The sequence below is a fragment of the Phaseolus vulgaris genome, chromosome 9 (assembly GCF_051622355.1).
Source record: "Phaseolus vulgaris cultivar YP4 chromosome 9, ASM5162235v1, whole genome shotgun sequence".
Classification (NCBI taxonomy): domain Eukaryota; kingdom Viridiplantae; phylum Streptophyta; class Magnoliopsida; order Fabales; family Fabaceae; genus Phaseolus; species Phaseolus vulgaris.
Genome location: NC_143506.1, coordinates 14,579,616 through 14,594,933, shown reverse-complemented (window position 1 = coordinate 14,594,933; position 15,318 = coordinate 14,579,616). Strand labels below are relative to the sequence as shown.

The window sequence follows — 15,318 nt, the reverse complement described above, 5'->3', positions numbered from 1 at the left end:
GATAATCTAAAAAAAATAAAAAAATGCTTATATCAATTAAAGTAATTTATTTTAAAATTAATATGCACCTATAAGATTGAGTTGTAGATAAAAAAAAAATGAATGGTTGAAATTGAGAGTTTCATTTAAGTTATATTTGAGTATATGTATATGAGTAAGGATTCACTAATTTTCATACTAAGTAAAATGATTTACTCTTAACTATACTATTCTATATTTTATTTTGAATTAATCCTTTAGATTAATTAAGTGATATGTGTACTTAATTATTTCTCTTAGAAAATCATCAACATATGTTGTGGAATGTGTCTCAACACAAGTATTACAATTTAATCTCTCATATTTATTAATATATATGTAATAATTACTTAAATATAAAAATATTATTATATAAGTTTTTCTTACTGAAAATCCAGACAAAAAATAATACTTTTACGAAAGATCTTATCTCATTTAAAAATATATAATAAGTTCATCATATACTCCTCAAATAGTAAAATGAACATTCTAAGTCACATAATAATTAAAATAAGTTATATATTATAAAAGCATCTAAAAAATATTGATACATTAGTTTTTATATCATTAATATGTTATTTAATAAAAAATAAAAATAAGTAAATTTTACCGTATATAATAGAAAAGTAAAAACAATAAAATCATGTCTTACGAGTGAATAGAATAAACAAATATTTTTTTGCCATATATATATATATAAAAGAGCAAAAGTACTTAATAAATATTTTTAAAGATAGAAAGAATAAAAACATGTAAAATTAGAATTTAACGTTTAAAATAATTTGTTTCTATACACGTTTAAACAAATGACATAAACTCACTAAACTCATAAAACAAATGACATAAACATAAACAATAGGGCGACAAAATTTTCAACCAATAAAAAAAATAAAAACTAACTTAAATAATGAAAAGTGATAATAATAATGATAAATTAATAAATAAACAAATAAAATTTATAATTAAGGATGTGAGTTAATAGGACCTAGTTGAAAATTCAAAGAAAATGCCAAGTTAGAGTCAATGCTAATAATATACCTATATACTAGAAATATAATAAATGTTATTTAAAAAAAACCATTTAAGCATCCAAATAATATTACATGGATATATAATAATAATAATAATAATAAACATAAACATGCGGATATAAAGTTTAGTGTATAATAAAACAAAACGAAATAAACTTAGACATTAATATATAGTAATAATTTTCTAAATTATTCACTCTTAAACTTTTAACATCGTAGGTTTATTATCACAATTAGAAAGAATATAAAAATTACAACAATAAGCCACTAAGAAATTATACAAAATCTAATTAATATAAATTTTTATTCAAAACACATTTAAACAAATCAAATTAATTTAAAAGAACCTTAATTATACTAATAGATGGGAGAAATTTATCTTTTATTTTTTATTGTTTAAGATCGAGTCTACTGTTTTTTTTAATAATAATACTTTTCGATAAAAAAAATTTACGCTTATATATAAAGACATCAACAACGACCTTCCATCAATGTAACGAAAACCATTATAACATAGATGATGAAGGATGGAGAAAAAAATTTCTCCACATAATCTCTTTTCACAAAAATAAGTCAATATAATTCGTGGAAATTATTTATGAGTAGCAACAAGATCTCCATTTATCAAAATGATTATTTTCATTAGAAGAATTGAAAAAAAAAGAAGACAAAGTTGTTAGAGTGTACCAATAAAAGACAAAAAAGTAAAACGATACCGAAAAATAGAGGGAAATGCTCACACAAACTCTAACGAACTTATAAGAAATGACCATGAAATTTTTTAAAATGTTCAAATAGAAGGTGAATGATTATACACTTCACCTTAAAGTGTAAAACAAGGAAATGCTCAAAATGTTGCATCTTAGGACAACGTGGCACAAAAAAGTGAACTATTAGTTGATATATCATCTTAATCAAACAAGAATTCATCATTAATATTGAAAACCACTCATAAATATGTATAAGGAACAACCCTCCACAACATTTGTCATAAATATATGAGTAGAAATATTATATCCAAAGTAGGATAATAAACACAACTCCAAGTATAGGTTCACAAAGTTTTGCACATATAAAAGAGGACGGTAAAAATATGACATCATCAACATTGAGACATTTAAAATAGTTAAACTCATTTATCACTCAAATTGATTATTCCAACATAACTTTATTTATAAAATTTGACTTTAGAAGGTTTGTGTATTCTTCCATATTCAAAAAATTAAAAAACATGATTCTATATAATCTAAAAAAACTCAGATGTATCTGACTAACTCGAGTAGAAATACATGATTATACAAATATTAAAAGTCAATAAATATTATTTAAGTACTAAATAGTTATATTTTTTTTATTATCTAAGTCTTATTAATAGAGATATAAAAACGTGTATATAGAGATTAATTTTACATGGAATATTCACTTAATACTTTATGTAACTCTTAATTACTGGAGTGTCGGAAAATCTTTCTATAGGAAAATCTACCATAAATATTCATCACCAATTTGATGATAAATCCTCATACAAAGGGAGCAGCTACCCATGATCACCTCTCTTTCCATCATGAATGGACAAAATTCCTTTCTCATAAGAAGTATATATTAGAGATATTATCTCGTAAATAAATAAAGATAAAACAGTATGCAACTTATACTTTTGTAATTATAAAATTAGATGCAAATCTTTTGGGACAAAAATCATATATATTTTTCCACACAGTAATTTATTTTTCCAAAAAAGATTGTCTAAACCAACATATAAACACGTAACATAAATTGTGATTGTTGTCTTCCTTCTCTTTTATTTAAAGCACATGGATCCTGTGTTTGGATTTGTTTTTCTTCCCCTAGCTGTAAGCACAAAAACTATAGTAGTCAACAGTATTAACAATACTCATTCACGTGTGACCACCAATCTCTTCTGCCACATCTTCCTTTATTCCATTTTTTTTTCTGTTTCCTTCCACTCCCTCATCTTCTCTCTGTTTTTCTCTTGTTTTTTACGGCACTTTCTCACACCATAAATGTTAAAACTGCTGTCCGTCTTTGCAGTCTCTCTATTATTAAAAAACCACCAATGCATATTTGACCTCGTCTACTTTGTCATATACGTGTCTCTGTTATAATTTTCAACATTATTATTTTTTATCATTAACCTCGTCAATCCTTCCTAACAGAATGTAAGTACAAAATGACCTATTCACTTATTAAATCAAAATCTTTTTTATTATTATTATTTAAAAGAAGGGTCAGTGGAAGTGGAACATTATTTCATTACTCTTGTGTTTTTCATTTACCTGCTCCCAACTTTTTTTTTCCATGCGCCATTTTATATGTCCTTCTTTAGTACCCTTAAAAAGGGTTTAATGTAAAATACAAATCAATATTAACACTTCTAATGCATAAAAGAAGCCAAATATGTGCACACAGCTTACGCTTTACGCGTTAATTGTTTTCATAGTATAAAAGAAGTCAAAATATGGTGCCCAGAATTGAAAATGATAGCGGTCCTTGAAATAGAAGGCAAGCCACCTTTTACTATTACGAAGAAAGACTTCCGTAATAATTGAACAGCTTCATTATCATTATATAAAAACGATAATTCGGGCTCTCACGTTCTATCTTCCACGCCTTTCTTCTTATCCTTTTTTTTTTTCTGATAGGGTGTGCTCTGAAAAAGTCTGTGCCCAATTCACAGTTTCATACCCACCTTCCTTTCATTCTGTTTTTAACACCCTCGTTCTCTCCATCATTCTTTCAAAAATCATAATTCTCCTCTTTCACCCAAAATTAAAAGAATCCTTCATCCGATTTCGTTTATCTAGTCTTTCTCAACCAGTTTGAAAATAATACAAGTAACTTTGGAAATCATGGGAAAGGGTAAGGAACAGAAGCAGAACAAGTTGGTGTGGATCATAACCACGCCTTTCAGAGTATTGGGAAAAGCGAGGGATGCTTACGTCAGAAGCATAACACAGTGTGGTCACAACATGAACTATAGCAGCCCTGTTGATGCTGCTGGCAAATTCCAGGCTCTGCCCAGGAGCTACAGTGTTGCCACGTCACGGTCCGATAACGAGGATTTCGCGGAGCTTCTGAGAGCTGCTTCTGCCAGGACTTTGGTCGACAGAATCGACGTGGATTTGGTTCTGAAACAGCAGGCCCAGGCCGAAGCCCAGGCCCGGCCCCTTTCATCTAATGGGCTTCCGAAGTCCACGAGCGTTGGCATGGGCCGGATCGACGAGGACACGCCTTATGATTTGTCTGATGGGGTTGTTCGCGGTCTTCCGAAAGCGTATCCCAGAAGTAGAAGTTACGCTGTTGGAAAGACAAGTGCTGTATTGTGAAGTGTTTTGGATCTAAAGTAAACGCGTTCTGAAATTAGGATAGGTGTTGATTTCTATAGATTTTTCTTGCAAGAGAAAGATAATTGATTGAAATCTGGTAATTTGATTGAGCTTTGGTTTGATCGGAATTTGTTGTGGTTTGGTTTTTTGTTGTGGGTGGTGGGGGTACTGCATTGAAAGGGACGGTTTCATGTAAACTGCTTTACAAATATCTCATTAGTAATTGGTAAGTAGTTTTTTCTTTTAATGGTGATGATATTTTCATACTACTCCACTTTACATTTATAATAAAATATTAATATTTATAATATAAAAAAATTAAAAAATTAAATTTTTTTTTTAATTTTTCTCTTTAATAAAAATATAAGTAAAATGTAAAATGTTAAAATAATTTTAAAAATTAAAATATTAATATTTAGTAGTTGAAACATAAGTGTCAAAAAAACTATTTTCCTTTTTTGAAATGTCTATACTTTCCACCTAATGATAGTATGATTTTTAAAATAATTATAAATATCTAATTTAACATAAATACATAAATAACTTTTGATGAGTCAAAATTGAAAAACAAAAAATAATATGTAAAAGAAAAATAATGAATTGATTTTGAGTTTCTCTTTTTCTTCAAGTTTTTTCTTTTCTTCCATTGGTGGTTTTGAGATCAGAGGGTGTGATAATATTCAGGTTAAGGTTAGGATTCACTTGATGATAGATGCAAAAAGAATGATAATTTTACCAAATGATAGAATTTTGAAATAGGGTGGAGAGAGTGATTAGAAATAGAGTGGATAGACTCATTGGAAATGAAAATATTTTATTTGATATGTGAGTTTTGGTGTATGAGGGTGAGAAATATATTGTTGTCTTAAAATAAGAAATTAAGAAAAGAATAAAAAGTTGGTTTGCACATAAAAACTGTCTCTGTCTCATGTGATTAATTTAATAAATTAAAAAATAATTCATTATACTTATAAAAATCCTCTTTATAAAGATATATACGTAACTTATGTTTGCATATGCATTGTTTTGTCTTACTTATTTTTATATTTAACAAAAGATTGAATAACTTTGTCTTAAAATGTAGCATTTTTTTTTATATATTTTTCTTGGCAATTAAAAATTAGTTGACGCGGTAGTAATTTTAAAAGTATAATATATGTTGCATGGATTTACATTTGGATTAAATGAGCGGTAGTAGACGGCAAAAAGGGAATTTTTGTTATGAATGTGTCTTTAATGAAGGATAGTAACTCTGAGGAAGAAGGAGTCAAATTTAGTTAGAATGGAACAAGAATTAGTGACGAAACGAAAAAAAGTGTACCTAACTGTAAATTCTCCTCCTTTCGTCACACATCATATCTAGTTTAAACTTATTTTACACATTTTAAAACAACAATCAATGTATTATTCTTTTAAATAATTTATTGAAATAATCCTTTTTTTAATGAATATATTGTTTTAATTTAGTCAGAAAATAAAACAATTAGGGGATTTGTCCTCCAAACCTGATCATTGTTTGAACTATTTATGTATGTCTTATGTATCACTAGATAGAAGATCTGATCAAATTTTTGGTTTCATGGTAGATCTTTGAGTCTTTAAATATTTTTTTTGTAAGTCTAACAAAGAATTTTAATTTAAAATTTTAAAATATTAATTAATTAAATTTAAATTAATAAAGAATACATAAACAAAAATATAAATATTAATAATATTGTAATAGGAATAAATTACTTATATTAGTAAAAGAAATAAAAACATTAATAAAAAAATCTAAACAACCTTCTTTATAAAAAGATAAATTTTATTATTATTGCTAGAAGAGACTAGAAGAGCTCATTCAGATTTTAATCGATCTGACAAGAACAATATTAAACACATGTAATTCATTTAAAATATTAATATCATTATTTAAATATGCAACTCCAAAGTATAAATGTTAAATCCACTAAAACTTAAAATTCTTATCAAATAACGATTTGAAGTATTATTATGAGTTTATGATAATCCTGACAACTTTTAATTGTCAATGCATACGAATTAATTGAACCCAAGAAACCTGATAATTTGTAGTAGGGTATTAATGTAATATTTGTTTCACATTCTTAACTACGATCATTCTAAAAAATGTCCCCATCCCATCTAGAAAAGCTTCTATGCTTTAAATTGCCATACACTCACCAATTCCTACATACTCCTACGCTCACCTAATCCACGTGCCAATATATGAATTGTTGCATTTATGCCCATAGAATCCAACTTTTTTCTTCTCACCCAACACATCACATTTTACTTTTATGCTCTTCACATTTCCCTTTCTACTTTTTCTTTTTGGATTTTTCCCTTCATATTCATTTATTCAACTGTATTTTAAATGCATTTTTTTCTTCTCAACTTTTGCTAAATCTTCAGAGTTCTTATGGAATATCCTTGTTTCTATCATGGACTTTTTCATTCTACTGAAAGATCTTTATAATATTGGATCTTATCTTTAAAATTCATAGTTAACATGCCGGGTGAAAGTACTAACAGAATAACTCTCCTATTGAAATTGTTCGATTGAATTTTAGATTATCTAATTGGAGTTACAGTGAATAGTTCTTACAAAACCATGATTCTCTTAAATAGTTATTTGTTGAAAAATAAATATGATAAAATTTTAAATGTAATGTAAAATACCTCGTTACCAATAATATTTTTATCTTGAGAAAATTATACGATAGATACAAGGTATTTTAAGTTATGAAGCACAAACACTAATACAAACATTGATAAGACACCGACACAAAGATACTTTTAGAATGTAAGACACGTAAACACGAATCTATATATTATATAATTACGAATTATATAAATTGATAACAAAAATTTATTTGCATAAGTATGTTCCAATTTTTTTAGTAGAAAGATGTTTTTTTGCGACTGGTTCAAAATATTTGTTCCTTATTTTTATAATCATACTAAAAAATTATACAATAAGTTAGAGTTTTAAGAAAATTAATGTATTTTTTTTTAAACTGTGTTAAAATCGTACTAGAATTGTCAGAATTCCAACAAATATTTTTTTGAATTGGACACTTTACCGATACTTTTCCTACGAGTGTCAATGTCTGATACGCGTACGTTATTTAAGAGAAGTATTCGAGCGTGATATAATACTTAGAGGAAAAGTTAATCTCAGATATTTTTTTTTTCTTAACAAGAATAAACAGATTAGAAGATAATGTTTGAAGAACGTGATTGAATTCAATTTTTTTTAAATGATTAAAACTAAAATAATTGTAACGTGAAGAAAATAACAAATTGAACAAGAGTAATAAAAGTTGGTGAGAGGAGAGTAGGGAGTGAGTATGTGTTAAGGAAAATTGAATCCTTTCATAGCTTTAACTTTTGGACATGAATGTTCTAAAGGGTTAATCAATTACGGGATGAGGTTTTAATACGAGTTAATTCAATTTGATTTGGTTTGGTTGTCTATCATCCTAAATTAATTATTAAATCTACCCAATTCATTGCTGGGGACAACTCACAAGTCAATGTGTTAAGTATAAATTTCATTATCACAATTTTTTTTTATAAAATATTGATAAGATCAATTTTTTTTTCCATTTTTATGTTGCAGTAAATAAATAAATAAAAACAATTAAATATTAAGTAAATGGTTAAAATATAAATGATAAAAAAACAATTAACGTTGTTTAAAGATATAAAAAATTTCGATACTTAAAAAAATAAATAGAGTACATTTTATAAATTTAATAATTGAAATTGATAGTTATTGTAAAAAAGATAATTAAATTGGTAGTTTTGTAAAATAAATAAATAGTTTAATTTCAACCTCCATTACCTGACCAAAAGGATAGAAAGAAACAACTTCCATAGTCCAAGTGATGAAACAAACAAGAAACAGTTTTTCAAAGAGCTTTCTAATTAAGGAAACATAAATAAAAAAAGTAGTTGAGTCCTTCAAGATTTCAAGTTTTAACCGACTTTTTAATATTAATACGGCTGTAGGGCCTGTTACTCCAAACCAACTTTCGTTGGACTGGTAGTTTGATTTGGTTATGGTTATCTCTTCGTTATTTTTTCAATTTTGATTGATAAAAACAATTTATTCAACTTTTTTATTTTGTTTTTTAGTGGATGTTCTGAACCATTTCTCTCACAAGTCCCTTTCTCGTCCTCCTCGAAAAGTAGTTCGGCTCAAACTTATCTTACAAAAACTTCCAATATTGGAAGAAGCATGTGGGTCCTTATATGTGATAGATTGATTTTGAGTGATCCCATTAATGCTACTGAAGAAGAAGCATCATTTTGGTAACTAAATAAAAGATGAATAGCATTGTTCAATCCATCTTCTCATGAGATTGAACTCCGTACGGAATGTATAAGGGTGTAGGAAAGGAATGTGGGACACGAAAGAATCTGTGAATTTTGAGTGCAAGGGTAGTTATGGATAACAGAGGCCTTCTCCTTCTCCTTATTCTCTCCCTTATTTCTTCATCAAACTTTGCAACATCTCACTCCACAGTGCGCTTCCTTCCTGGCTTCAAGGGACCCCTTCCATTTCTACTTCAAACTGGGTAAGCTAACCAAAACTCTGCATTTAGGTCATGCCTTTCAACTATTCATTCAAGTTTTACAGTAAATAGATGTCATGGAATTGGAATCAGGTATGTGGAAGTGGGTGAAGGTGAAGCAGAGGAGAATGCAGAACTGTTCTACTATTTTATTCACTCAGAGAATAATCCCAAAGAGGATCCTCTCCTTCTTTGGCTAACGGGAGGACCTGGTTGCTCTGCTTTTTCTGGTCTAGTTTTTGAAATAGGTCATCATTTTTTCCTCATAATCATCTCTTTTTAATTCCACTTCCAATTTTTTTTTCAGTCTCTATATTTTATCATCTGTTTGTTTTTAATCTATTTTAATCAAATTATACAAAATAAAGAAATAAGTTAATATTATCGGAAAAAATAGGGCTAATATTTTTCAAATGTGTTTTTTAAATTTAACTTGACTAACCGGATCAAGATTCTTTTTATGTCAAAATTTTAAGTTCAAGTTTGTTTTTTATCAGTTAGATGGCCTATTATATTAGACTAGTTTATATACTTCAGTATTGATTTTTAATGGAAAAAGATGTCATCGTTTCTTGGAATCTTGCATGAAAGATTACAATATGATTATCATCTTTCTAATTAATTAATACACAGTTAAATAATGGCATTAAGATCAGTGAAAACCTTGAACAGTATGATCTGGAAATTGTGTACTTAGATTGGTTAATCAGTTACTAATTACGTATTATTATTACTGTCATCTGGGTGGATTTGCAGGTCCACTGTCCTTTGAAAACGAGGAATACAATGGAAGCTTACCTAATTTGAAATTGAAACCACAATCATGGACAAAGGTTTAGTATGCATACATGTCTAGACAATTACCTGTTACCTGAAGCTGAATTAGATATATTAATCTATAACACTGATTTCATTTGCTATGTAGCTATTCCATCTACAACTTTCTTTGTTGCAAGCTTTAATTTTTTTGTCCCAATAAACACAAGCTGAATTATACTGTTGAAGGTAAGTAGCATTATATTCTTGGATCTGCCAGCGGCTACAGGCTTCTCTTATCCCAAAACAGAACGTGCTGCTCCTCAAAGTACCTTAAAGCTAGTTCGCCATGCTCATCAATTTCTCAGGAAGGTACACTGCACCCATCTTCAAAATCTCACTGCCTTAATTGCATTTTCATTTTTATCTTTTTGAAATTTAATAAATCACGTATTTTATATAAAGTCTATCAAATTTGATATACTTTCCACTATATTTCTTCTGCAGGAAAAAGTAAAATGAAGACTAAATTTACTAATTTTAAAAATGAAAAAACTTAATTGACTCAGAATAACTTAACTTTTCTACAGTTCCAGCTTAGCAAAATGAACATGCATACAAGTGGAATAGTGTGTGACATTGATGTTGAAATATGTGTAGTGGCTAATGGATCATCCGGAATTTCTCTCAAATGAGGTGTACATTGCTGGCGACTCATACTGTGGCCTTCCTATACCAATTCTTGTTCAAGAAATTTCATACGGTATCACACTCACTAAAGGGTCAAATAAATTGAATGCCGAATTTGAAACTAAGATTAAGTAGCACCTGTTTCCTCTTAATGTTTGTCACATTCACAACTCACAGTTAACACTACTTTTTTCCCCATTTTTCATTACTCTCAGGAAACCAAGGTGGTATCCAACCATGGATAAATCTCCAGGTTTGTGCATTTAAATTACAACTATGATTTCTAAACACAAAAAGTTCTCTTATTCTTCTTATTATTATGTGAAACAAGTTATCTATCTGCAGACAAATTTGAACAGCTTCCATATTGATTTCTTGTATAAAGCATAAACGAATCAGGATAAATCCAAATTATATTTTTACTAGTTTAGCACATTGATTAATAGGAAACTCTTTTTTTTTTTCAGGGATACCTGCTGGGGAATCCCATAACAACATCTACTGAAAAAAACTACGAAATACCGTTTAATCATGGCATGTCACTCATTTCTGATGAACTATACGAGGTGATTCTGTTTTACAAATTAGAGTGGCAGTTGTTGTTTGTTTATTTGTTAGAGTCCAAAAGGTGAAATGCTAACAAGTTTGAATAACTTACTGAGTGAACAGTCACTGCAAAAGAATTGTAGAGGAGAATATCAGAAGATAGACCCAAGAAACACATTTTGTGCTAGAGACATGCAATCCTACGAGGAGGTTAGTCATGCTTACAAGAACAAGTAATTAAAACTTTTTTTGTTCTTGAAACTTGAAAGAATGGAGTTCCATTAAATGGATTGAGATCACAAGGAGAACGAAGAAGTGGTAATAAATTGTTGCTTTTGGTCAGTCTATTTCAGGGATTGAAATTGGGCATGTTTTGGAACCCCATTGCGAGGAGTCTGCTCTGCGTAATCCAACTGAAGACTCTTGGAACTGGAGGAGGTCTCTTGCTCATGAAACCTCTCCTCTCACATTGCCACCTTTAAGTTGCAGGGTAAATTTTCATACCAATAGAGTTTACATCTTTCTGAGAACTAGTTTATTTAATTATATTTAAAATATATATTGATTTAAGTAATTTTTAAAAATTTAACCAAATGGATAATTCATGCTTTGATGTACTACTTCAAAGTGAAAAAGTCCTCTTCCAAAACATAACTTTCAATTTGACTTAATTCTTTTATGGATTGAAGTAGTGTTTTCTACAAAGATATTGCCTTTTTTTTTATTAAGTATGCTAAAGTTGTGTTCTCTAGGATGACTTCATCTTTTTTTTTTATTAAATTTGTGTTATCTCATGATTCTATTTTTTTTAAATAATTAAATTTGTGCTTGGACTTATGAGATTACATTTTTCTGGCATGAACTGAAGTTGTGCCTCTACTCAGAACTTCAGGCTGATATTTTTTTTTAAAAAAACACCACTTTAGATTTTCTTAATTCATTCAAATTCATAAATATTTTAAATAATATTAATAATAATTGTTGACACGATAATATTTTATGTGTATTTTGTTTAATTCATTCAATTTTTTATTTGAAAAATATTTGAGCTTAATATTAAATATGAAGAAAACATTGTGTTTCTATATCAACTATCATATACTCATAAAAGACATATAAAAAAGGATTTTTTTTAAGAAGCATATAAAAGTTTTAATTAGAAATTGATCAAACAACACATTCATCTTTTAAAGACCAATTTAAATATACACTATAGAAAAGTGTCCTTCTCTCACAATTCACTAATAATATTTTTAGAATATAAATTTAATCGATACACATATAAACATTTGTTTAAACTAGTTATTTTTAAGAAAATTACTTTTTTAATTTAAAAACATGTTTAAAAAATTTACAAGACAATCACTGCAAGAAAATTATGAAATAGAAACTAATATTTAGAGACCAAAATAATTAGTTGCAATAATAACTAAATTAGAGACCATTTTAGAAACTAAAAAAAATATGGTTTCTAAATTAGTTTATATTATTGTTAAATAGTTTTTAAATTAGTATCTAATTCATAACTAATGTTTTAAAGACCAAATTTAGAAACTAAATAATTGGTAGTTAAAACTTGGTTGCTAATTATATACCAATTTAGAAACTATTTAACAATAATATAAATTAATTTAGAAACCATTTTTTTTTTAGTTTTTAAAATGGTCTCTAATTTAGCTATGATTGTAACTAATTATTTTAGTATCTAAAAATTGGTTTTTATTTTATGATTTTTTTGTAGGAATGTAAAGTTTGAAAAAATTGTTTTACCATCGTATAGTTGGATATAATTGTGCCAAAAAAATTAAAGAAAACCATACCAACTACTTTGAATGAACACTTACATCTAACAACTTTTACTACAGCCGAATATTTGTGCAAGATTGAACCATGAAAGTTGATACATATCCGATGCATTAGGTCTCAGAATTGAACATGCATTTGGTAATCCAAATCACTTTAAAAAGATTTAATTTTATTAAGTTTTCATGTCCAGAATCATGCATATGTCCTTTCTACCTACTGGGCGAATGATGATAATGTCCGTAAAGCACTGCATGTTCGGAAGGTATATATATTATTTATGTGTCTAGCTTTGCTTAAAGTGTTAGCAGAAGCTATGTCTCTCACCATATATTTATATGGTGCTTCAGGGAAGTATAGGGAAATGGAAGCGCTGTAACCATGACATACCTTTTGAGACTGATATCTATACCAGCTTCGAATATCACCTCAATCTCAGCAGAAAAGGCTACCGTTCACTAATATACAGGTAAAGATTAATTTCTATATACACACTTTGTTTTCTTGCTAAATGTTTCTCATTCATTGTTTTTAGAACTACCCAAGCGGTTGATTTTTCTTTTGCAAAGAAAACTTAGATATACGTTATCATATGTATTATTTGTGTTACTTTTCAATTAGAATTAATGGTAATATATATTGACATTTAATGAAATCTTTATAAGGCATATAACCAGAGTGAAATTTCAAATCTTGTAGAAAATAGCACAAACATAAACATCTTATATAACACCCATTATTTATTTTTGTATCACATATGACTTATTATACATTTGCTTTTCATTCTTTTAACATAAACTAGCATTTTGAGTGTTCAGATATTGTTTTTGTTTGTTAACAGTGGGGATCATGACATGGTTGTTCCACTCCTGTCTACACAAGCGTGGATAAGAGCTTTAAACTATTCCATCGTGTCTGACTGGAGGCAGTGGTATTACAATGGTCAAGTGGCAGGGTATGCCCCCAGCTGGGATAGTGATACAAAGAAAATGTTCTGTTTGGATAAACATTTTTCGTCTTATAAATTTTTTTCTTACTTTCTTTAAAAATTATAGTGCTTAAGTTGATTTTATTAGTTAAAATGTTCAATACATTTCTTCCATTTTTCTTCTTTTTACAGTTTTTGCTAAAATAGTTATCTGACCATGTCAATGATTTATCAGAAAAGCTAGACTAACCTCATTTTGGTTACTAAATTACTGATAGATACACGAGAACTTATTCAAATCGGATGACATTTGCAACTGTGAAGGTAGGCACTGTTTTGAGCTGAGGCAATTAATTATATTATAAGAATGGGTCATATGATATAATAATAACCTGTGTTGTTGAGGGGTTTACTTGCAGGGTGGAGGGCACACAGCTCCGGAGTTCAGACCTGAAGAATGTTTAGCCATGTTCATGAGATGGATATCTAACAGGCCACTTTAGGAATGCCCTAGGGCATTCCAAATGAATAGCATAAGGAATAAAGGATAAATTTCCGATGTTATACATAGTTGTTAAACTAAATATGCATTGGATCGCACTGTTTAATTTTCTTTGATGGTTTATGTTGTTATTAAAAGTTTTATTATAAAAATAGCTACTTTATTAAAATACTGTTTTGAAATTTGAACTTATAACTTTATTTCTTATTTCATATATTAATATTTTATTATAAAAAATTAAATTAAATTTCAATTTATTAAATTATGTTAGACATATACAATATATATATCTACTTTTATTAGTGTAGATAGGATCAATTATATGAATCAATGAGAGAGAGGTCTGAGCATTAACCCTTTTATGCAGTACCTCAGTTATTGTCCGAACCGGTTTTAATAATACTGAAGTTTCAAAGTTGATCAGCATTTGAGAGGCTCATTTGCCATTTAATCATCCCAAATTCCATACATAATCACATCTGAGTTCTTGAGAAAATCCGGAGGTGAGTGAAGGTGGAATAACTGTTAAAACATCAAAAACATAAATCTTGAAAAGAAGGGCATTCAGAATGAGGGGCCAGATAGTCATCCCATATCACACTATACCTCTAAGATAAAAACTAAGAACATTCAAAGTCGAATGAACTGTTCAACTTCAAAAGCATATTTAAGAAAGAAGCACTTTCACAACGAGAAACGAGTCCTATTAAAAAACTTGACGGAATATGTAAGAGAGAAAAAAACCAAAATGAATGAACTTATACAGGCTAAAATTAATTTATTTACTACTTCTATAAACTCTTTCAATGAATTTCACCGTATTTAAGTTTATTTTAATTTATAAAAAGGGTTTAATGTATTTTTTTTTATTAAGTGTTGACTATTGGCATAAAACATGTTTACAAAATAACATTCAGTAACCATAATAAAACTTGTATAACCCAATTAAACCCAAACACAGTAAAAGCTTGTATATTAATCTAGATATAGACTCGTAACACCTCTATGCACAATTCTAGGTTATTTCTTTCCTCAATATCCATACTTATTTTCTCCTATTCCTATATTATTGAAAAGAAAACTAACATTCCGATGTTATAATGGATTATATTATCAT

The 15,318-nt window shown here is 28.3% G+C and overlaps 2 protein-coding genes across 2 annotated transcripts; both read left to right on the top strand.

The window, feature by feature from the left end:
* The first annotated feature begins 3,393 nt into the window (after positions 1–3,393).
* Positions 3,394–4,643, top strand: LOC137821768 (uncharacterized). Its single transcript, XM_068626516.2, has one exon. The coding sequence runs from the start codon at positions 3,920–3,922 to the stop codon at positions 4,394–4,396; it is 477 nt and encodes a 158-aa protein (XP_068482617.1). The 5' UTR covers positions 3,394–3,919; the 3' UTR covers positions 4,397–4,643.
* Positions 4,644–8,643: 4,000 nt separating this feature from the next.
* Positions 8,644–14,370, top strand: LOC137821702 (serine carboxypeptidase-like 7). Its single transcript, XM_068626417.1, has 14 exons — positions 8,644–8,979; positions 9,070–9,224; positions 9,733–9,809; positions 9,982–10,104; positions 10,393–10,495; positions 10,638–10,675; positions 10,890–10,988; positions 11,092–11,178; positions 11,312–11,458; positions 12,965–13,036; positions 13,122–13,240; positions 13,613–13,726; positions 13,978–14,023; positions 14,119–14,370. Exons 1-14 carry the CDS (start codon positions 8,849–8,851, stop codon positions 14,200–14,202), a joined length of 1,395 nt encoding a protein of 464 aa, XP_068482518.1. The 5' UTR covers positions 8,644–8,848; the 3' UTR covers positions 14,203–14,370.
* The last annotated feature ends 948 nt before the right edge of the window (positions 14,371–15,318 follow it).